Raw genomic sequence first — 24085 nt, forward strand, 5'->3', positions numbered from 1 at the left:
ATACAGGCTTCCGAATAAGGAACTAACTTTACGCCCAATTCCTTATTTAGAGGCCATAATTTCGGATACTTTAATTTGGATCATTTTAGAATAGCACAGCTTTATATTCGTTATTATTTGCAATTTATGTCATATTTGTTACTTATATCTCTGGTACAGTTCTTGAAGTCTTATCTGACCCTGAACTTTGGTCAAGACTATAAAATAACTAAAACCTTAATATGTTTTATATATCTTGTTACGTTTTCATACTAAAACTGTTATGAAGGGATATGATTAAGATTGCAAAATAATTTCAACACGTCGCCATAAAAGAAAGACTGCATCCGTAGCAGCGGTCAAAGTGCCTCTATAAGACTGAAAAGTTTCATCGAAATGCCTCAATATTGTACCTTATTTTATAATTGAAACGAAAAAACGCGCATCCTAGCTGAAAAAGTGTGTTTTCTTCTGATATATTTTAGTGAGAATACGCCTTTTCTCGCTCATGCAGACCGACGTCTTTCAACCTCGGCACAAGACAAATGCCAATGTTCCGGTGTTAAGGACTGAGTTGTCATAACTGCGACGTCACTGATGTCACAATAAAGCGAGACTGAACCGGAAGCAGCGGCCACGGTGCCTCTATAAGACTAGAAAGTTTCATCGAAATTCCTGTGTATTTTGTCGTTGTTTTTGTTGTTTTTTTTTCAATTAAAAACCAAAACTTAAAAAGCTGTAATTGGGTGTTTTTTATTCAATAGATTTTCAATCTCCCAAAGCGCGTTTTCTCGCTCTAGGGTGCCTACGTTACATCCGGCGACCTTCAAGATTTGCGCACGATTAAAAGTCATGAAAACCGACAAAATGGCACTGTTCTCGGTGATTATAAGTGATATCTTTAAATATCGCAACTGGTTAAGCGTTCCCTATTCATTCGCGAAAACGGCACTAGGTTATCATTACACAAGAATACTAAAAAGAAATGCACTGTAATAAATACATTTTTTCCCAACCTACATAATTATACAGTAAATCTCCTTGATGCATGCGTCTCTTAATTCATATTATTATATTTGTTAACTAAGAAAATACCAGTTCCTTGTTCGATTTGAATAAGGAATAAGGAACCAGTTCCTTATTCTTTATTCAAACTGAATAAGGAACTGGATAGTCATCACTTACAACTTAGTAGAAATGTTTTGCAATTAGAATTTTACATATACAACCAATATATAAATAATATGTCCATTTATATGTGGTTAATATTGGGTCAATATCATTGATGTTAAAGTAAGAAAATGCCAGTTCCTTATTCGATTTGAATAAGAAATAAGGAGCAAGTTCCTTATTCCTTTTTCAATCCGAATAAGAAACTAGGTTATGATTAAAAGAAACATAGTAGAGATGTACTGCAATTAACGTTTTTGATATCAAACCTAAATTTACAATGATTTTCATTGATTTATTGGTCTCTTTGGTTCATTTTTATATTTTATTTAGTATGAAAACGCCAGTTCCTTATTCGATTCGAATACAATCCGAATTAAGAACTAGGCTATCATTAAATAAAACTTAATAGATATGTGCTGCAATTTATGGTTTTTGATAACCAACCTACATTTACAATGCTTTAGGTGATTTATTGATCCCTTTGGTTCATTTTAATATTTTGTTAAGTATGAAAATGCCACTTCCTTATTCGAGCTGAATAAGGAATAAGGAACCAGTTCCTATTCCTTTTTCAATCTGAATAAGGAACTAAGTTATCAATAACTGATACATAGAAGAGATGTACTGCAATTAATGATTTTTATACCCAACCTGAATTTACAATGGTTTTCATCGATTAATTGGTCTCTTTGATTCATTTTAATAGTTTGTTTAGTAGGAAAATGTCAGTTCCGTATTCGATTTAAATAAGGAATAAGGAACCAGTTCCTTGTTCCTTTTTCAATCCGAATAAGGAACAGGGTTATCATTAATGAGACATAGTAATGATGTACTGCAATTAAGGTTTTTGATACACAACCTAAATTTACAATGATTTTCATTGATTTATTGGTCTCTTTGGTTCATGTTAATAGTTTGTTTAGTATTAAAAACCCAGTTCCTTATTATATTTGAATAAGGAATAAGGAACCAGTTCCTTATTCCTTATTCGCACTGAATAAGAAACTATGTAATTATTAAATAATACTAGTTAGAAATATATTGCAATAAATATTTTTAGCTTCGACCCTACATAAACCATGATTTTCATCGACATTTTATATTATTTGGTTAATTTTAATTTATGTTTGAGAAAGGCAACACCATTTCCTAATTATCCTCTTCATAATACTTGTTTTCAGCGTGTATAGTGACATACATAAAAAGAAATGTGACAGAATCCGTCCCTATAACATAATCATGCTTAAATAACCCACACTACATCTTAAATATAACATATCCGAAAGTGATTTTCCGAAATACAGGCTTCCGAATAAGGAATTTACTTGATGCCAATTCTTTATTCAGAGGCCATAATTTCGGAAATTCGGATCATTCTAGAATAACACAGCTATATATTCGTTATTATTGGCTATTTTTAATGTAAGATTTTTTTTAATGTATATGTCTGATACAGTTCTTGAAGATTTTTCTGACCCTTACTTCTAGAGAAAACTTTCCGATAGCTGAATACCAGTCATGATGTAGCTATTCCATTCCTTCGTATATGTATACAGTTACAAGGGGATATGATTAAGGATGCAAAGCGATTTCAATGCTCTTTTTATACCCAAACTTCATTAAAAATTATTGTCATTGATTTATGGGTCCCTTTGGTTCATTTTAATAGTTTGGTTAGTGGGAAAATGCCAGTTCAGTGCCTTATTCGATTTGAATAAGGAATAAGGAACCCGTTCATTATTCCTGTTTCAATCCGAATAAGGAATTATGTTATCATTAAATGAAATTTAATACAGATGTGCTGCAATAAATGTTTTTTGATACCCAACCTACATTTTCAATGATTTTCATTGATTTATTGGTGCCTTTTGTTCATTTCAATATTTTGTTTAGTATGAAAATTCCAGTTCCTTATTTGATTTGAATAAGGAATAAGGAACCATGAAGAACTGGATAATCATCACTTAAAACTTAGTAGAAATGTATTGCAATTAGAATTTAGCATATACAACAAATATATAAATAATATGTTCATGTATATGTGGTTAATTTTGGATCAATTTCATTGATGTTTAAGTAAGAAAATGCCAGTTCCTTATTCGGCTTGAGGAATAAGGAGCTGGTTCCTTTTTCCTTATTCAGCCTCGAATAAGGAACTGGATTACAAATAAAGACAAACATGTTTAAATGTACAAGATTGATTTTTTATCACAAACATGTAAAATCATAGTATATGCTTTAGGTTTTGTTGACGTGAAGTTAGTATTCGAATTAGAAAATATCGGTTCGGTTTAAACAAGAAATCCTATGCAAGCGCGAAGAAGAAACATGAATGTGTAACTTAATACATGAAGTAAATGTATTCGAGTTATTTTGTTTTGATTTACTAAAGAAATGTTTGCATTATTGTTCTTTTAAACCCTATAACACATATGTTACGCGTGAATAAGGAATGAGGAACAGTTCCTTATTCCTTATTCGAATAAGGAATACGGAACTAGGAAAAATGAACCAACTTATCACCCATACGATAATGTTAGATAACATTCAATGAAAAGATAATAATGACAATTGATCAAATACATTCAAGACAGTTTTTACAGTTAATTGTAAAGGTCCGTTTAACACGTACATATATCAGCAGAGTGCATATGTATTAATAGCCCTTACTATAAATGATTTGTATATGTAACAGCATAATTTGTGCAGCAACGTTTTTCACTTGTTAGTAATTCAATAAATTTGATTACGTTAGATCGATTTCTGTAATAAAATGGTATATACTGGGGTCTTAATTCTGAATACCTTCTACACTCTAAAACAAAGTGAAATTTATCTTCTAATGTGTTAAAAATATGACATATTATTTCGCCTAAAGGATCGGGAGGTTTGGCCCATCTCCCACTTTCTACATGCAATCTATGCGAAGAGCATCTCAGTTTAGAAAAACTTAATCTAATTTTTTTTATTGCGCACAAATCTAGATACGGCTAGAATTTAAAATTGGCACTGTTTTTATATAAATTGGCTCTGCTTGAGTTGCCCAGTCTCTCATACCAGTTTTGAATAAAATTATCAGTTAATCTTTGTTTAACATTTAAGATAAACACCTTGTCATTTTCAACTTCCAGTAACCAACCGTGCCTCGTAAATTCCTAAGTTATCAAGCAAGTCTTTAAGTAGTGAACACCAGTTGATTTTATTAGGATGAACATTACATTCATTAACTTACATTAAGAAATCTTTCTTAGTAAACTTATTTTCTGATGTTCTTATTAACTTAATGCAATATTTAATAATGTTTACATATCTAGCAGATTGAGATTAAGACGACCAAGTTCGCCATATACAAAATCATTACATCATTTTACACCAAGGATTTGTTTACACAATTGCATATGAACACGTTCAATAGTCATACCACTAGAAAAGCCCCAAACTTTACTGCCGTAGTTCAACATTGGCATTATAAGTCTATCAAAAAGATTTAATCTGTGACTCACAGAAAGGTCAGTAAATTTATGTAAGTATTTATTCATTTTGAAAATAGCTTTTAATGCTTGCCCTGAAAGCGTAGTTTGTGCTTCCGAAAAGGAACCTCCAGGTGTAAAAACGATACCGAGATAATTAAACTTATTTTCAATGGCAACCTGTTGACCGTTATAGAAAAAAAAAGTTTAGAGGTTTGTCGCCCACCTTTTCTGAAAATCATATTATTTTTTTCAGTGTTAACAATAAGCTTCCACCGCTGACAATAATCTTGAACTAAATATAATCCTTTTTGTAATTCTTCTGCTGTGTTAACAAAAATAATCAAATCATCCGCATAACGTAAAAGGAACATTTTAGAAGTATTAACATCAATACCTTCTATTCCTTTAATGTAAAATTCTGACTCTAAGTCATTGAATACATTGAAAATAAAAACGGGGACAAACATTCACCCTGTCTCACTCCAAGCATGCATTCGTAACTATCACTTATTTCGTTACAATATTTGACTTTTGACTTAATCGCATTATACATCGACCTCATGATATCTAGAATAGGACCGCGAATACCTAACTTTATTAATTTATACCATAAATTATCCCTTACGAAGTAGTCAAATGCCTTAGTAAAGTTAATAAAAGCACAATACAACTGTTTACCATGATTTAAAATGTGAAATATGAGTCCATGTCAAACAAAAGCGAAAAAACTTAACGTTTTATTAAGACTCAGCAAATTTCTTACATCTGATAATAAAATCTTAATATACAAGTCATTTATCAGATCCAACTTTATTTTTTGCCGCCCAGGTTTGGAACAGCCTCCCAAATACTATCCGCTGCGCGGAAAATTACAAAGAGTTTGTGAGACTGATCAGGACTTGGTGTGGTTCCAGTTGTAAATGCTTCCTTTGTTCTTAATGCTTTGTCAATGCTAACTTTGCTCCTTTATGTTGCAGCCCATGCAGGCTATTATCATATGCTTTTATTTCCTTTTCCATTGTAAACATTGTTTCACTTTTTTATATTGTCCGCATGAATGCATTGTCAGTCAGTTACCACAGACCTGGTAATGTGATATGTGTTTTTATAAATAGTTTAACCGTAGGTTTTTGCGCCTTTTTTCCGGTTCAGTTACTTAAAATAGTTTCTCTCTTATTGACGTTTTTCACAGATCAACTCTGGTGTATAAATTGTATCACTATACATCCAATATTGCTCTGCAAAACTGACAGTGAATTTCCATGTGTTTTTATTCTGCATGTCTGTGTATATGTATTAGTATGCTCAAGTATATATTTTAAAAGTCTTATGTTTCTATTTAAATACTCTGGTCAATTACTTTGAATAAGGATTTCGTTTTTAGCAATCATTTTTATATGTCTATAAATTATATGTGATACTATGCATTTCTTTTTATCTAGGTGTTTGTTTATCTTGTTGTTAAGACTTTGTTTGTCGGAAAATAGCTTTGATAGCTAATGTTAACTGTTTGTAAAAACCCACTTTAAATAAAAATAAATAAAATAAAGTTTCCTGTAGCTGTAATGATTCAGCCGATTTGCAAAGATGACAATTTCGTCGGCATACAGCAACATAAATATCTTAAACATATTAATATCTATAACATCTGCATTGTTATGAAGAAATATATCTTCTAAATCATTGATAAACATGGAAAATAAAAAGAGAGATAAGCACTCCCTCTGACGTACCCCAAGAGTGCATGTGTATTCATCACTTAACTTATTGCGATACTTAACTCTAGACTTAACCAAATCGTATATTGATTTAACAATTTTTTAACCATTAAGCACAAATATATTATCTACCGAACTCATTTTTGCCCTTAATCCTGCTTGGGCTTCTATATACACGTAATACTTTTCTTATCTTATCAATCTTATATGAGCCGTTCCACGACAAAACCTGCATTAATGACAAAAAAATCAATTTTTCGTTTTTTTCAGTTTCATATTGTACGTTCATCCACGAATCCAATGATGTATAAATTACATGTGTACGCCACTATTTAGCGTTGCTATTACAACATTATATACGCATACTATCACGCAACAAAGATGTTGACGTCGCGTCATTCTCAATCGGAATGACATATTCATGACGTTAACAGCATGTAAATAGTTCGCAATATCAAACACTAATTCAAATATTACAATAACTTGTTGGAAAACCCTGCATTTACACGGGCATGGATTAAAATAACTGTTTAGGTTGATGTTCGAATACATGATGTAATCACATGCAATCAGTCTGTGGGTGTCGGACAGTTCTGTAAAGATATTTCACGCGATTCTCTGATAGCCCTGCCGGTTTAATTAAGCACGGTTCTGCTGAGGGGAGTTTCCTGTGTTTCATGATGAAGAACTCTTCATCTGGTAGGTCCGTTGCTTTCTTCGCGAAAACCGTGCCGGGCCTCGATGAGTCGAACCTGAAGTACTGGTACTTTCTGTAACACATTAGCCAGAAACAAATCTTTAGACATGTCTTTTAGCTATGTTTTTCTTAAAAGTATGTGTTTTATTATTAAGTATAATAATTAAATACTTAGTATTGTATAATTATTTACAATTAATAAATAAACATAAACATGCTGAATTTCAAGTGAGTTTTTACACACTGATAAACACTTTAATATTTTGGTGACTCGCATCATACAAATATGTGTGAGGAACATGTGTGCATTTATAAATATTTGTGTGTATTTTCATACATGAACAAAATGTGTAGCTTATAAAAAGTTGGACACACTACCTTATCCCGGGTATTGCTTTAAAAGATGTAGACAAGAAAGTATTCCAACCACGCCAGCGCCAGGTCGGATATCGGACAGCCTCGTTTGCAGTAGACGACTTGTTGACAATATCATCTAGCTGCTGAATGATGTCACAGTCCGAGCGTCTGAAGCGCATGTTCAATAAAATAAGTAAAACACACCATGTATAACATGCTTTAAGGACTAGCATGTAATGATACCATTTACCGTGTAATTTATTCTGATATCATCAATACTACTACTTATTATCATGTTGTATATTTTTGTTGCAAATAAAACTTGTATAAATACTATGTGTTTTTCCAATAGTAACACATTTAAGTAATCGTTATTAATATAATAAATGTTAACTTATAACAACGATAAAGTTCATTACCTGTTCGGCTTTTTAATATAGGCGAACCCACTATCTACCAAACATCGTGAATGACCCGGAACCTGCATCATATTTTCGATTGAATTGTCAGGCGCCCTTTCAGGACTCGCCATGCGAAGAACCCAAGCACAAACTTATTTTTGTTTTGACCTGAAAGCAACAACAATAACTTTGATCAAGAGATCACGATCATATTCATCAGTCATCGTTTACTTAATGGTCATCATCGTCATCAGCATCAACATCACCATTATTACCATCATCATCTTCTTTACCACCATCGTTGTCGTCGTCGTCGTCATAACCAGCACACTTCCATCATCATTCATTTTAAAATGACTGTAATATGTTATGATCATTTATGAATCGCGTTATTATTATCACGATAAATATAACCAATAAAATATTCCAAAATTATCGTTATATTTTGATTTAAACGGCTTTTGCGCAATATGAAATTATAATGATCACAATTAAAATTTAACTCACCCGAACAATTATCGGCGCGTATTGTGCACGAGAGATCTTCGCATCCATGGGTGTTGAGCACGTAGTCTATCATCGAGATGACAGCGTTTGGTTCTCGGGCATTAGTTCCATCTGCACCGATGCTCTCATTTTCGTCGCTGAGAACATTTAATTGCGGTGATTGTCCATCAATTCTCATTATCTATGTTTATGTCTGTAACTTTTCTTAAACGTATACGATGCTCCTTATGTTTATATTATTACTGTGTTTATCTCTGTGACATAATTGTATGTGAAATATCTAGTGTTTAGACGATGTACACTGTGCAAGTCTGAATAAATATTTGTCTTGTCTTGTTTTGGTCCACGTATGTGGGCTAGGGTTCAAATCTCACTTCTGACACAAACTTTTAAGTTTGGTTTATCTATTTATAGTTCATTTTTAGCATGTATAATTATATTACATTGTTTAAAACGCTAATAAACGAATATTTTGTACACACAAATCTCATTCCAAACATGTGGACTTTTCTTAACGATGCGAAATGTAATGGCCACATCTGTCGTGCATGGTGCGGTATACCTACACTTTGCGCGAAATCAAACGTGAAGTTGTTTGATCGTTCAGCTGGACATAGATGTGACGTTTCTTTTGCTTTTTTAATGAGACTGTTGTAAAGGTCTATTTCTTTTTGTACCAAAACAATATGACTATGCATTTCTTCAGTGGAAGCTAGTTTGTCCTCTTCCGATACCGAATCCATATTTTTCTTCGCAGCTTCTCACAGGTCGCGCACACATCGTCTCTAGCGGATGCAACCTTTATATGTGGAATGCAGGCACTCCATATTGTCTGAGAGGAGTTTTTTTCGACGAAACGCACGCCAGCCTCTTGACAGCTTGCTTTGTACAGCTTATAAATGTTCATTTTCGTTGTACCGCTGGTATATCGGTGCCGTATCGTCTCTCCCAAGCGGAGCTGCAGGTTGTGGAATTCCGAATTCTTCCGCAAAGTTGCAGATGAATTGGACCACACGCTCGACATTTGTGAAGACCAGAGCATGTTTTGGTTTCCTTCCTGTATTTTCATGCCGGCGTGGGCCCGGACCTGTCTTGTTCAATGACTGCCTTATTGATTTTAATGCACAACGTCTTATGTCAAATAACAATCTGACCGTGTATGCGCATATTTCCTGACCGCGGAATGTGTATTTTCCACGAATTCACATTCTCTTTTTCCCACGCTTTGTAGAGTCATTTGTGGGACCTTCGGACAAACAGCCTTCAAGATACATTTCCTTTTCTTCCCTCGTCATTTCCCGCGTATTAAGGGTGTGCGTTCTGATTTGGGAGGAATCAAATTTCTCGTGGCATTTCTTAGCACACCCACAGCCAGATTCGTGGAAACGTCGAATGCTATCATCTTGTGAAAACGCATCACCGTCATCACTTCCATCATCGTCAGTGGAGTCACTGCTTGATTCCGCAGGCTGCCCAGAAACGAAGGACCCAATTCGGTCTTCCATGACCGCAACATGCATCTTCTTTCTGGTCATTGTTGTCATCGGATGGCAATTCTTGAGAATGTGCAGGCGTACATAATGGTGTTCTGCCAAAATGCTCAGAAAATATACTTTCGAGCTCCTGAAAACAATTACGACGTATCGATTCTATAATGTGCATTTAACATAAAATTTAAAAAAAAAAAATGTTTAATTTTTCATTTCATTTAAACACTTGTTTCATTTAATATTTTGACCTAAAATAATTGTCTAAAAAATAATAAAAACAGACTGATATGGAACTATGTTCTTCAGCGTGGTACGATTCTGGCTTACCAACTGAGCTATCAATACTTTTATTTTATGCGCATCACACAATAACATAAAGAAATAACATAAAGAAATAAAGTAGAATCATTTTACTATAAATAACATATTTCAAACCTGTCGATCATTTAAAAAAAAAAAAATGTAATTTATGATCAATTTTGAAGAAAACAATATATACCGCAAACATATCAAAAGGACATTTCAATATACAACAGTCAACTTTGAAATTGTTTCAAGCAGTTCAACGTGAGACGAAGAATAATTTGCTTCTTTCAATATAAAAAAGTTTTAACTTTAATAACAATTAGATTGTGGTTAGATTATTGCATATTAAACATGTCAATGATTTTTATTATTTGTGAGACCTTGTTTTGTAAAGAATTCATCACATAAATCGCGATCGGATTTAAACCCATGTTTTGCATACAAATGGGCGCCATTGTTATTATCGTCTCTTTGTCACACCCAATTTTGCATTAATATCAGTGTTTATACAAATAGATCTATACAAAATAAAATTATTAAATAAGTTAATAAATTTACCTCTATCTCCAACTCCATTTATATCCAACAGAACAGAAATAACACTAAAAACCAATCCGTAAATTACAAATAATTTAAGCTCCGCGTAAATGCACTGTGTAAACTCGCATGTGGCGACGTCATAATAAGTGGGATTTTCCCAACGTCATAACTGATGTCACTAATGCAGGTTTTGTCGTGGAACGGCTCATATCTATAACCCTAGTAAACAGCTTACCTAAACTACTCAATAAAGTTATACCACGATAATTATCCACATTATTTATACTGCCTTTTTATGAACTGGAATCACAAAGCCTTCCGACCATCGCTTAGGGTAATATGCGTTTTCAAAAATCTTATTAAACAATGTATGAAAAACATTCATCAATGCATTTTTACAGACAGTAAACATTTCGTTTATTAAACAATCAGGCCCACCTGACCTACTGGTTTTCAACTGGTTAATGGCTGCTGTTATTTCCGTAATAGTTATACATGTGTTTAATTCACTGAACATAATTTTAAATTCATCATTTTCGTACCTATCAATTAAATACATAATATCTTCATCAGGTGTAAAATACCTATCTTCTGGATTATTAACAGCTTTAAAATAATTTTCAAACATTGATATTGATATATTTGACTTTTTGATACCAGCAGATTCTTTAACATATTCCAATATAAACGAGCATTTTTGTGCCTGTTACTTAACAGTTTATTTGTTTTTTTTCTTTATCATGATTGTATCTACATTTTCTTATTGTCATATATATGTGTGTGTTGATGACGATGAGCTGTATATGCTCAAGTCAAAATAACATAGTATGTTCTGTTCTGTTGTATGCAAATAAGTGTGTCATTACTTAAACGTGAATATTTTACAACATTATCATGTTCTTTAACATTATATATAAGGTAATAAGTTGTTTTCATATGCTATTTTAGCTTCTGATTCTACCAGTAATGATGAGGAATTATTAGTATGCTGAAGATAATTTAGAAATTATTAAATTAATGATCATGATTTTGATGATTACTATGAAAATTTTTATGGTTAAGATGCTGATGATGACATATTCAATAAGATTACACGATTGTTTTGTCTATTGTATTGTAATGGAATGAGTTGTTTAGTTGCTTTAACTATTATTGTTGAACACAAAATAATACCATGTTTAACTTTTAAGTTCGAATATGGGTGTATACATTTTATGTTCAATAGTTGTGATTAAATAATAATGATACTAGAAAATAATAATAATAATAATAATAATAATAATAAAAATAATAATAAAATAAAATATAAAAAATAAAAATAATAATTATAATAATAATACATTGAATAAATGGTTTATATAACAAGAATATAAACTACGTTTTATATGGCTACAACCGCCGCTGCAACTTCTGATGTAATTTGTGGAAAATTAGTTTTTAAAATTTATCCGAAAGAATTGGATGTGTTGATAATGTTCTTGTTTCTCACAAGATAAATCGTATAATTCTGTTATTAACAAACCCCCACATTAAAACAGCCCGATATATATATATATATATATATATATATATATATATATATATATATATATATATATATATATATATATATATATATATATATATATATATTTAAAGTCTATAACACAGTCTGATAGTTTGTCAGCCTGTATTTGTTTCATTCTTTAATAAAAACTAAAAGAACACATGTAGCATAGTACAAATATCTGCTCTTCATTCGGTACGAAGCAGTGCGACATGATTTAGATGCTGTTAATAAGTATGATGAAACATAAAAATTATAGTGTTAATGCTACTGATTAACATTTTTAAAACATAACAGCTACTACTTCTACTACTATTCCTGCCTGTAGTAGTAGTAGTAGTAGTAGTTGTTGTTGTTGTTGTTGTAGTTGCAGTTAAAGTAGTAGTAGTAGTAGTAGTTGTAGTAGTTGTAGTTGTAGTAGTAGTAGTAGTAGTAGTTGTTGTTGTTGTTGTAGTAGTAGTAATAGAAGTGGTAGTAGTAGTAGTAGTCGTTGTAGTAGAAGCAATAGTAGTAGTAGTAGTAGTAGTAGTAGTAGTAGTAGTAGAAGTAGTAGTAGTAGTAGTAGTAGTCGTAGTAGTAGTCGTAGTAGTAGTTCTTGTTGTTGTTGTTGTATTATTGTCAGCTCTATTCTTAAAAGCAGTATTGTGGTCGCTTTAATATTACTCGGTTTTGTAAACAAATAGTGGACTTTTTTATGATTTCCAGATGAATACTTAACGGTGTTAAAAAGTGAGACGAGTAGCACTTAGCAAGTGTTGCTAGTTATTTCGTAGGTTAAAAAATATCTATTAAAAAAAAGAAAAAACAATAATTGGCATGTGATATTATTAAATGGTTATATTTCTCATTTGACCATACATTTACTAATATAGTTCACCTAATTCCTTTACTCAATGAATTAACAGACGGTTAAACTCACTTAATAGCCAAGGCAAACCGCTAAAACCAATAAATCAACCTTGGCACGAGGAAATAGCTGCATTGTTACATAACCTAACGGCCAATAATTCTCCGATTTGCAGCCGTGAAAATGCAATTTTCATAGGGATTACTGATTTTGTTTTATCATTGACTGAATGGGTTTAAAGGCTCATAAAAGGTCACGATCCGTAATTATTTCCGATTTTCAAATATTTGTTGCATATTTTATTTATAAAGGTTATCAAAAAACAATATATATATATATATATATTTTTATATATATATATATATATATATATATATAAGTAAAATGTAATAATCCAGATTGTGAATATTATATAATAAAAGTAAAAACACGTGTCTGGGATTTTATATATATATTGATTTAGCCAACGCGTTTCGCATAGCTCATCAGGGCATAATACAATATATTACAACGTCAAAATGTCATGGAGATAACGTCATATCAATTATGACGTCATAACGTCAATAAATATTAAATGAAATTTAATTTGGGTTTAAATATATGTATAAAATGTTGTTCTTTTGCTAACCTAGCTGAAATATTGTTTGATAATAGCTTATAAAATGGAAATATTTTAAATTTTGGTTCATTTTGTGAACATTCATCTAAATGTTTACTTAAAGGCATCTGTCTTGTTGAGGGGTCTCGCATTTGTTGTTCATGGACAGATCGCCTATTTCTAAGTTTATCGCCAGTTTGGCCTATATAATATTGTTTGCATCCATTGCATACTAATACATAAATCACATTTTGTATATCACATGACATATTAGTTTTTATTTTGAACATTTTGCCATTAAAATTAAAAGAATTCCCTTCAATAATATAACCACACAGGGCGCATCTAGGGTCATTACATTTGAATACTCTTGGTTCTTGAGATGAAAAGTAAGATTTGGTTACAGTCAACAAACACTACGGGCGCCAGATTTGATTTTTGAATCGGTGATTTTTTTTTCTGGAAACCACCATGGCAGACCGAATCCAGTTAAACAATTGGTAAGGAATAATTCATGTGTATGCAATTTACAACATATTTTGTTGATTACCCCATTAAGTGAGTGAAACAATAGTTACATGAATTGATCACATCGTCTGTGGAGGTCTCTATAGGCTTTAGGCATACACGCATGTACATGATTGTTATTGATATTTAAAGATCGAGGTTCCCGGCCTGCGCGCGGATTTCAATAAGCGAGCGGGGTGACAGCGATTTAATTATGCATAATGATGCACTTCCGTTGCTTCAGAAAATGGCGAGTGATTTACCTTGTCAATTTCTATGTACATAGTCGAACTTTTTTTAAGCAGACGTTTTGTCGGAAGATTTTTATTGATTTAGTATGTGTTTGCATTATAATAAACTACGGGTAACTAAAAACAAAATAATAATACTACAAAAAAATAAAATAAATATAAACATTGACATCGAGCGCCTATGGTCCGAAGTCGGAAAACGTATTGCCCTGTATATTTTGTCAAATAAAGTGTCAGTCTCTGCAATCGTCTGTTGACTCGTCAAAATTGTCAAGGTCTTCGATAGCTAAAGAAACTTCAGCGTACAGTTTATTTAGTATTGGCAGACCTGTACAAAGTTGCGCCAGTCAAAAATCATAAAAAGCGACATTTAAAGTTATGGTAGCCAGAACAAGGTCGTCGATGGTGTACATGTAAGTTGACATCGACAGCATTTTGTCAGGAGCAATCGCCGCCATATTGGATTTTGATCATTTTTTTTCGGAAATAAAATGAATTATAGTAAAGTAAAATCTTCTTTTCGCGGTCGTAATGTGTTAAAATTCGCATACTGCGTAAAATTGAACGTAGGCATATGGTGATATTTTTACTTGTTTTACAGTTTGTGTGTGAATTTTTTAAAGACTATTTTGCGCACCAGAACAAATACATGTATATCACTGCGCATGGTTACATTTGTTAGATTTTAAGCGCTTTTATGACTAAATTAAAATTATTGTTAAGGTTATTAGATCTATTTATGTTAAATGTCACGTTGAAAAAATCAAATGGGATAAATAGAATACTAGGATTAGCGTTGAATACAGAGAAGTTTATGTTGCTCGGCTCGAACACCGAAAGCGCTCGCCAAGGCTCGCGCTTCCGGCGTTCTAAGCCTCGCAACATAAACTTCTCTGTATTCAACGCTAACCTAGTATTCTCTATGTAGTTTCAAATTCTGGACTCTTGAAAAATACTGATTCGGGGCTTATTTGGCCGGTAAGGATGATATGAAACAAAACACTTATAAATTGAGTTTTCTTTATGAAAAGGCTAGAATATAGTCGCCGCATTATGCCTCCAACCAAACTATTATTTTGATGTAAATTCGTTAGTAGGGCTGTTGAAAACGAAATTTCCACATATCAAAAATACTCAATAGCAAACCGTCCGGTACATTTTGTATTCAAGATACCTTAAAAACTAATGATCTAATTAAACCTAATGTGCGTACATACCTCTAAATATGGAAATGCCAATAAAATAATAATAGTCTTTCTCCTCCAGTGAGAACACTGAACTAAACGATTTTAACAACATGCTTACAAGTCGGCCGTTTGATAATGGTACTCTGTAGGCACTTGATAATCATTATTTTTAACAGAATCCACAATCTAATTATGCTGGTACATTGTAGTACTTCAAAATCAAATTATTTTAATAAACTTTATTATGTACTAGCGCAATTATTGAACATCCTTCCATACACATCCACATACATGCGCATACAGTATAATATATCACCACAGGTAAAACCAATAGCTTTTACTTCAATTCATTTTCTTTTAAATTAATACCAATGGATTGCCGGTACATATTTCCCTTCTAGATGTGTGGAAGTTCTTTTGATTCAAATACAAATGTGTTACATGTGGGATGAAAAAGTCTATTAGATTGATACACCAACAGCTTTAACTTCTATTCCTTTCCTTAGCATACTTATCCAATATATAACGCACGTTCTTGTAAGATTTGTGGACGTTCTTTTTAATGAAATAAACATGTGTTACACGTGCGCTCAAAAGGCCTATTTGATTGATGATTAACCGCATGCAATCTAAGCATCTGTCACATATTTTTTAGAATTATATAACATATGTAATGGACAGACAGTGAACATGTTTAAGTCAAAGCATTGCACATACTTGAGCCATTATGAATACTTCAATCAGGAGCTGGTTATGTAAACATGAATTGGATTGAAAACGTGATTATTTCACGTAAAATATATAGTGTTACTTTTAGTATACTTGTACGATAACAAGAATAGCTAAAATATACAACTCTACAAAAACTCTTCAAACACTTTTATAAGCATCAAGCTAAAATCGGTATCAACATTTGTTGAAGTATGGTGCTGTAAATCTGCCATGGCCAACTTGGTAAAGGGGAGTAATAAGTCAGCTCATTGAAATTAAAAGGTTCAAAAATTCAACTATTGGTGAGGAGAGAGAGAGAGAAAGAGAGAGAGAGAGAAGAGAGAGAGAGGAGAGAGAGAGAGAGAGAGAGAGAGAGAGAGAGAAGAGAGAGAGAGAGAGAGAGAGAGGAGAGGAGAGAAGAGGGAAGACGAGAAAGAGAGAAAGAGATGAGAGAGAGAGAGAGAAGAGAGAGAAAGAGAAGAGAGAGACAGAAGTGAGGCAGAGAGAGAGAGAGAGAAAGAGAAATAGAGAGACATAGTGAGACAGAGAGAGAGAGAGAGAGGGAGAGAGAGAACGCACTGGGTCCTCTCATGTAGGTAATCTCTTAACCAAGATAGAAGATTGCCCGAGATACCACTTAGTCGGAGCTTGTGGATAAGTCCTTAATGCCATACTCTGTCAAAGGCCTTAGAAATGTCGCAAAAAAACGGCTCGAACGTCTTTACCTTCGTCAAGGGCTTTACAAAACGAGTGATATACAGAGACTAATTGGTTGACAGAGGAATCTTTTGGAATGAAGCCTGATTGAAATGGGGTTATAAATGCAATAGCCCTTAAATGGTTAAAAATATATTTGTGGAGAATTCTCTCGAGACATTTACTTAAAACACTTAAAAGGGAGATTGGTCTATAATTTTCGACATCCTGAGGATCAGACTTTTTGTGAAGTTTACAAACAATTGCTTCTTTCCAGCTCCGTGGGACCCTACCATTACTAGAAAAATTGAAAAGATTTTGTAGTGGACCTGCAATCTCAGATGCAATTTGCTTTAGGACTTGACTATTTATATATATATATATATATAAACGTACAGAATATTTGCACATGTTACGCAAAATTTTGTTGGCTGACTAACTCTTTTATTTAGTTTTGCACTCCTCTTTTTTGTATCTCGTGGCCTCGACTTGGTAACTCCAGGCCACGACATAGCTAACTGGTGGCCAGGAGATGGTAAGTCGTAGCCACGAGATAGAAAAAAGAGTGCAATTTTTAAAAAGAGGAACGAATGTCACCTCTATGCCACCGTATGATTCAGTCATTGTCTGTCAGTATAATTACCTAAATTTGATTAACTTCATGACAACTGATTACATCTTATTTTTGTTTAAAAATAGAATAACATCAGATAAGCCAGCCGACAGATTAAAAGCCACAGGGTCAATGTGCAGAAGATGTCAATAAATATATGATCTGTTTAAGAAGAAGTTTACTAATAAATTTACTGTATACCACACCTACAGGAAATATATAGCCTCTCTGCTCAATGCCTGTGATATAAAAGAGAAGAATTAGAACACTGTGCAAAACAAACAGTTCCCGTCTATCCTACTTGAAGATGTAACAATGTTCACCATTTGTGACTAATAATAGCTCATAATACATCCAGTTGTGTAACATATTGAAACCACGAGGAGAAGCCTATGATAATGTGCTATTACCATGATAGATTTAAGAGTTTAATGCCACAGGACTTCATTTTTTATATGGAATGTGTTTGAATATAGACAACATTTTACCTATACTTATTTTATTATGCAGTTTTTGTTTAATTTAAATTCAATTCTGCAAAAGGGACTTTAAATACCTGCATTATTATTTTGAATTTTAAAATGGCTATTATGGTAACCAAAAAGCTTTAATATTGTGTATGTAAAACTAACTCGTCAACATTTATGATTCCTGAATATATTGTTATTTGATACGTTTTAAGATAGCTATGTTTAACATTACTTGAAAGATTAAATAAAAATTGAAAACAACTGAGAAATGAATGTTTGTCTATTTATGTACTAAATTTTGGGATCTGTTTTTAATTCTTTATAAATTTATAATTATTATCATTGAATTACTATTGTATCTGAATTGCTGAGAGATTGAAAATGCAATGTTTAATTAGGTTGTGTATTATTGTTTGCAAGGTTTAAAGGGGCCGTCCAACAGATAAAGCGTCGTATCGACGCGAAACGATATTTTTGGAAACTACAAGGATTGCTTATATACCTATAAAAAACATCCGCTTAACACATGAGCGTGGATGGTCGAGTGGTCTTAGCGGGAGGCATTTTACTCCAGGAATCCAGGAATCCAGGGGTCAGTGGTTCGAGCCCTGTTGAGGTTTACTATTTTTTCTTTGTTTAAATTGTATTCTTGTTTTTTTACAGGAGATTTTTAGTTAAAATGTTTAAATTTATCAATATAAAGCATTTAAAGCATTTAATGACAAGCTTCAATACATGCCAAAATCATTTGGGCGGCCCTTTTAATAAACATTATATTTAATGGTCATGTCTTTTGAATAAATTATTTATGTTTATCACTTTGAAATAAATTATTTAAGTTTCACCTTTTTGAAATAAATTACTCTAGTTTCAAATCTTTTAAATAAGTTACTAGACTTGCGACACCTTAAGGGTTTCGCGGGATGGAATGAGTGGAGAGATGAAATCAAATTGAAAATCGATTATTTCTAAAAAAAAATGGTACGAAAAAATATGCGGGTAGGAAAAAAAAACAAATTTGGGTACGAAAACAAATTTGAGTACGATAAAATGGGTACAAACAAAATAAGGGAACGAAAAAACTATTTTGGTACGAAAAAAATGGGTACAAATAAAAAATAAGGTACGAAAAAATTTGTGTACGAAAAAAAAATGAGTACGAACAAATGGGTACGAAGAAATTTGGGTACGAACAAATTTGTGTACGAAAAAATTGGGTACAAAAAAATGTGGGTACGAAAAAAAAATTGGTTATGAAAAAAAATTAGGGTACGAAAAACTATTTGGGTACGAAAAAAAGGTTCAAATAAAAATTTGGGTACAAAAAAAATTGGGAACAAAACGAATTTGGGTACGAAAAAAATTTGAGTACGAGCAAATGGGTTCAAAGAAATTTGGGTTCGAACAAATTTGTGTAAAAAAAAAATTGGGTACGAAAAAAAATTTGGTTATGAAAACCTATAGGGAACGAAAAAATTAGGGTACAAAAAACTATTTGGGTACGAAAAAAAAGGGTACATATATAAATTTGGGTACAAAAAAAATTGGGTACGAAACAAATTTGTGCACCGACGGACAGACGAAGCGGCGACTATATGCTCCCCCTAAAAAATTTGGGGGGGAGCATAATAAACAAGTTATGGCAATTTAAAGGTGGTACGCAAACTTAATAATAGATTTATCAATTATATGCTTATTGTAAGTGAAAACAAGGGACAAAATTGTCACAAAACCAGGTTTTCATTGTGAAAAAAAAATCTGATAAAGGGAGAAAACTCAAACTGAACTTTTGAAATGACCAAAAAAAATTAACCCCCTTTGAAAGTTTTTTTTCTTTTTAAATCTATTTTTAGTCGTGGCGGCCTTGACATTGGAGATGTTGACGTGATTCTTTCGTGGGACACACCGTCCCATGATGGTGAACAAATGTGCCAAATGATTTTAAAATCTCACAATGAATGACATAGTTATGGCCAGGACAAGCTCATTTATGGCCATTTTTGAACTTTGAACTCAAAGTGTGACCTTGACCTTGGAGATATCGACGTAATTATTTCGCGCGACACACCCTCCAATGATGGTGAACAAATGTGCCAAATGATTTTAAAATCTGACGATGAACGACATAGTTATGGCTCGGACAAGCTCATTTATGGCCATTTTTGACCTTTGAACTCAAAGTGTGACCTTGACCTTGGAGATATCGACGTAATTATTTCGCGCGACACACCGTCCAATGATGGTGAACAAATGTGCCAAATGATTTTAAAATCTGACAATGAACGACATAGTTATGGCCCGGACATGCTTATTCCGCCAGCCCGCCAGCCAGCCCGCCCGCATTCGCCAATCTAATAACCAGTTTTTTCCTTCGGAAAACCTGGTTAAAAAGGCCATAATTGTTACAAAATGCTTGATACAGTTATCTGCTCTTGTTTATACATTGGGGTCATGTTGGTTAATAAGCAAAATACATGGTGTATGAACGCAATATGTCAAGGGACATAAAAAATATTTGAGGTCATATGCAAACTTTAACATAGATTTATCAATAATATGCATATTATTCTAAGTGAAAAAGGGCCTAATTCTGTTAAAATGCTTGATACAGTAAATGAGTTGTCTGCTCTTGTTTATAGATTGGGTTTATGTCGGTAATGAAGTATGCAAAATATAAAAGCAATATGTCAATGGACATAGGAAATATATTTGAGGTGGTACGCAAACATTCCAATGCGCAAGCCGACGCCGGGTTGAGTAGGATAGCTCGACTATATATATTTCATATATAACAGTCAAGCTAAAATGTAAATATACCATAAACAACAGGCTAACCTCAATCACAACTTTAATGCAATGCTTATAACAATAGAGATACAATGATATGCCAGGGATTGAAACTAACTGTTTACTATTGTGGGCAACCATCTTTAGTATTTTGGTTGCCCAGATAAAGAATAACGAGCCCAGAAATATGAACATGTGAATATTATACATTCTTTTAATAAAATAATAGATAATTAAAAACATTTGCTGACAACACATGTTCAATGCATGATGTTTTATTATGAGCCTGAATTGAATCATGTCCTATTCCTAAATAATGAATGTTATTTAACTAGTATTGATCCATGGTGATCAATTGTTTTTCAATTTTTATTGCAGTGAATTGTTTTAAGCTTTAAAAAAAAGAAGTTTACCAACTTTTGAAATTGAGTTGCCCAGGCCAAAATCTACTTGCCCCGGGTTCACGGTAAACCAATTATTTCCATCCCTGTATGCTCTTCATTTTCTGTTCTTCCATCGCATTCTCAAAATTAAACTTAAAGCCGATATTTTTTAATAACATTAGTATGAATTACTAACCATTATCACCCAAAAAACAATTTTACAAAGCTGTAATCCCGTCGTAGAGATTTAGTTTACTATTATCAGTGTTCTCTTTAAATACCGGCTGCTAGCGATCTTGCCGGTTACATTAACTCTTGATGCCGGCTACTTTTCCCAAATATATCAAGTAAATGTCACAAATGCTTTGGTTTTACTGCATAGTTGCCGGCCATATAACTGGCTACTCAAATTTTTCTGGAAAACACTGAACTATGCATGACAAACACAAAAAAATTAAATACATCTTAGATTCATTGTAAAAAATAAATTGACACTTCCAGCTTGTCGTCACTAAAATCCAAAGATTCAAATAATTTTCCACGAGATATGTCAACAATTGCGTAATCAAATGAATGAAAAATAAAAGTAAAGAAAGCCGGATTTTACATAAATTTCAGGTTGAAACACAACAAGGTAAAGGTAGTCGGTGAGATATAATAATAATACAGTTAGTAAGGCTCGTACCCTGGGAACGGTAAATATACTAAAACATACCCGGGAATTTAAACACTAAATCGGTTGTTGTCGGCTATTTTGTAAAAATTAATTATGTTTACATTTATGTCAATTTTCTGTTAAATGGCATTTATACAATGTATTATCAAAACTCATTTTTACAATCATTAATGTGATTCAATTTAAAATCTTAAATTGTTTAAAGTCGCATCATTGTATGACGTTGTCAAGTATATTTTCCGCGATGTCGCACGTTCACTTTTTACCATCATAGATTTTGTTAAAGAAACATTTTTTGGTTTGCGAGGTCCGTTAAATGGGGAACACCATATTTGGTATTTATATTATGTTTTAACAAATAATTCATGCTGTGTAATAAATATTGTATAAGATATTTCGATATTTATTGAAAATGTTTCAAATTGTTATTTATGAAACCTTTTATTCTAATGAGTGTATGCTATCATATTATACTTCGAATAGCAGATCTGTTGTACTATAATCGTATTATTCATTCTTTATTGTTAATTTCATTTATTGTAGAGAATCGTCAATGTTACATCTAGTCGCCAATCCTTGTCGTTAGTGTTAGTTTTCAATGCTTGTTATCATTGCCGTCAATGTTAGTCGTCAATCCTTATCGTCATTATACATGAAGGAAATAAAAGCAGAAACAGAGACGTATTCTTGATTACTTGATTATTCCTACGGCGTCCTCTCAACACTCATACTAAAAAGCATGTTGATGCAGATTTTTTTTAAAGAGAAGTTTCTTTAAGGTAAACAATATTGTTTTACTTTAATCGCTAGCATGTTTAACGACATCGGATTTTTGGCAGATATACAACTCGGATACAATCTAATATTTGCGGGTATGTTTAAGTTTCTTTACCGTACCCGGGCTACATGTAAGTAAAGTTAAGAGTACCCGGGGTACATGTACCGGTAAGTAGTACCCGAGCCGAGAATGTCAATTGAAGGTGTTAGAGATGCATTGAACCATAAGATTAAAAAGGGTAATTAACCACGGGCTTATTAAAATTAAAACGATGACATTACATTGTACCAGCTGTTTATTGTTGTATACTGTAAGCTTGAAATATTTTAAATAATGTAAACAACTTACCTTGTATAAAGTTGGCACATTGTTGTCAGGTGTAGAAACTATTATACTTATTTCTGTTAAGTTGCACTGGCTGAACCAAAAGAATTATGTAGTCGTTTCTAAATAATCACGAAACAATCTACTAATGCATATATGCTTGCCAGTTGCTGAGTTTGTGCATTTCCATTCATTATACTATCGGCCTTGGCAAACAGCGTAGACTCAGATTAGACGCCGCATGATGTCTGCTATTTGGTACGCAGAAGATTTGCATATCCACGGGTGTTTTATGTCAAATGTTATGGTTTTTCAATAGATCGTATACTTATCTACAAAACAGCGAATTAGCGTTCACTTGACATCATTTTTAATTATGTTATTTTGTGAATACTTTCTCGCGATCTTTTCGCCTTTGGTCGACGCCGTCTGCTATTTCAAACGATGAAGATTTCCATATCCACTGGCGTTTTTTTATGTCAAATGTTAGTGTTTTCCAATGGATCGTATACTTATCTACAAAACAGATAAGTAGCGTTCACTTTACATCGTTTGAGATGATGTTTTTTGTAAATACTTTCTAAGCGTTCATTCTGACGAAGTCGACCATTTTGACGGGTGTGAAGAAATACCGAATTTCCCGTAATTACCAAAATCCCCAGAAATCCACGAGATCCCACGAAATCCCCATTAATATTGATTGTGTATTGAAAAACTGCGTATTTTAATATAGATCGTTGCGAAATACACTGAAATCACTAATGAAACATTGTTTTATCAAAGTTTGATTTCGGGGATTTCGGTAGGACTTCGGTATATCCACATACCGCATTTTGTAATTCCGGTTATGTAAAACTTGCGAAACTTTTTCGTGATTTAATCAAAAACTATATTTTTCCCAGGTATAACGCCTACGCCAACAGGTAGATCGCATTCTTGTCCATATACATGTCAAATTTCAGCAAACGTGCTAGGCCAGTTTTCAAGAAACCCAAATCGCGACGATTCTCGCCAGCTTAACGAAAGTTAGCCCCCTTTATCATTCGTTCGATTGAACGTCATCAATGATG

At 32.8% G+C, this 24085-nt stretch overlaps 1 protein-coding gene and 1 long non-coding RNA gene across 2 annotated transcripts in view; both read right to left on the bottom strand.

Moving 5' to 3' along the window:
* The window catches only part of LOC127833954 (uncharacterized), a 387168-nt gene that overhangs the window by 321270 nt on the left and 41813 nt on the right, over window positions 1-24085 (bottom strand). The gene's annotated exons all lie outside the window — the stretch shown is intronic.
* Window positions 6554-7953, bottom strand: LOC127833945 (uncharacterized). Its single transcript, XM_052359470.1, has 3 exons — window positions 7817-7953; window positions 7419-7565; window positions 6554-7113 (listed from the first exon to the last, which is right to left on the bottom strand). Exons 1-3 carry the CDS (start codon window positions 7927-7929, stop codon window positions 6903-6905), a joined length of 471 nt encoding a protein of 156 aa, XP_052215430.1. The 5' UTR covers window positions 7930-7953; the 3' UTR covers window positions 6554-6902.

Source organism: Dreissena polymorpha, chromosome 6 (genome assembly GCF_020536995.1).
Source record: "Dreissena polymorpha isolate Duluth1 chromosome 6, UMN_Dpol_1.0, whole genome shotgun sequence".
In the NCBI taxonomy this organism is placed as follows: domain Eukaryota; kingdom Metazoa; phylum Mollusca; class Bivalvia; order Myida; family Dreissenidae; genus Dreissena; species Dreissena polymorpha.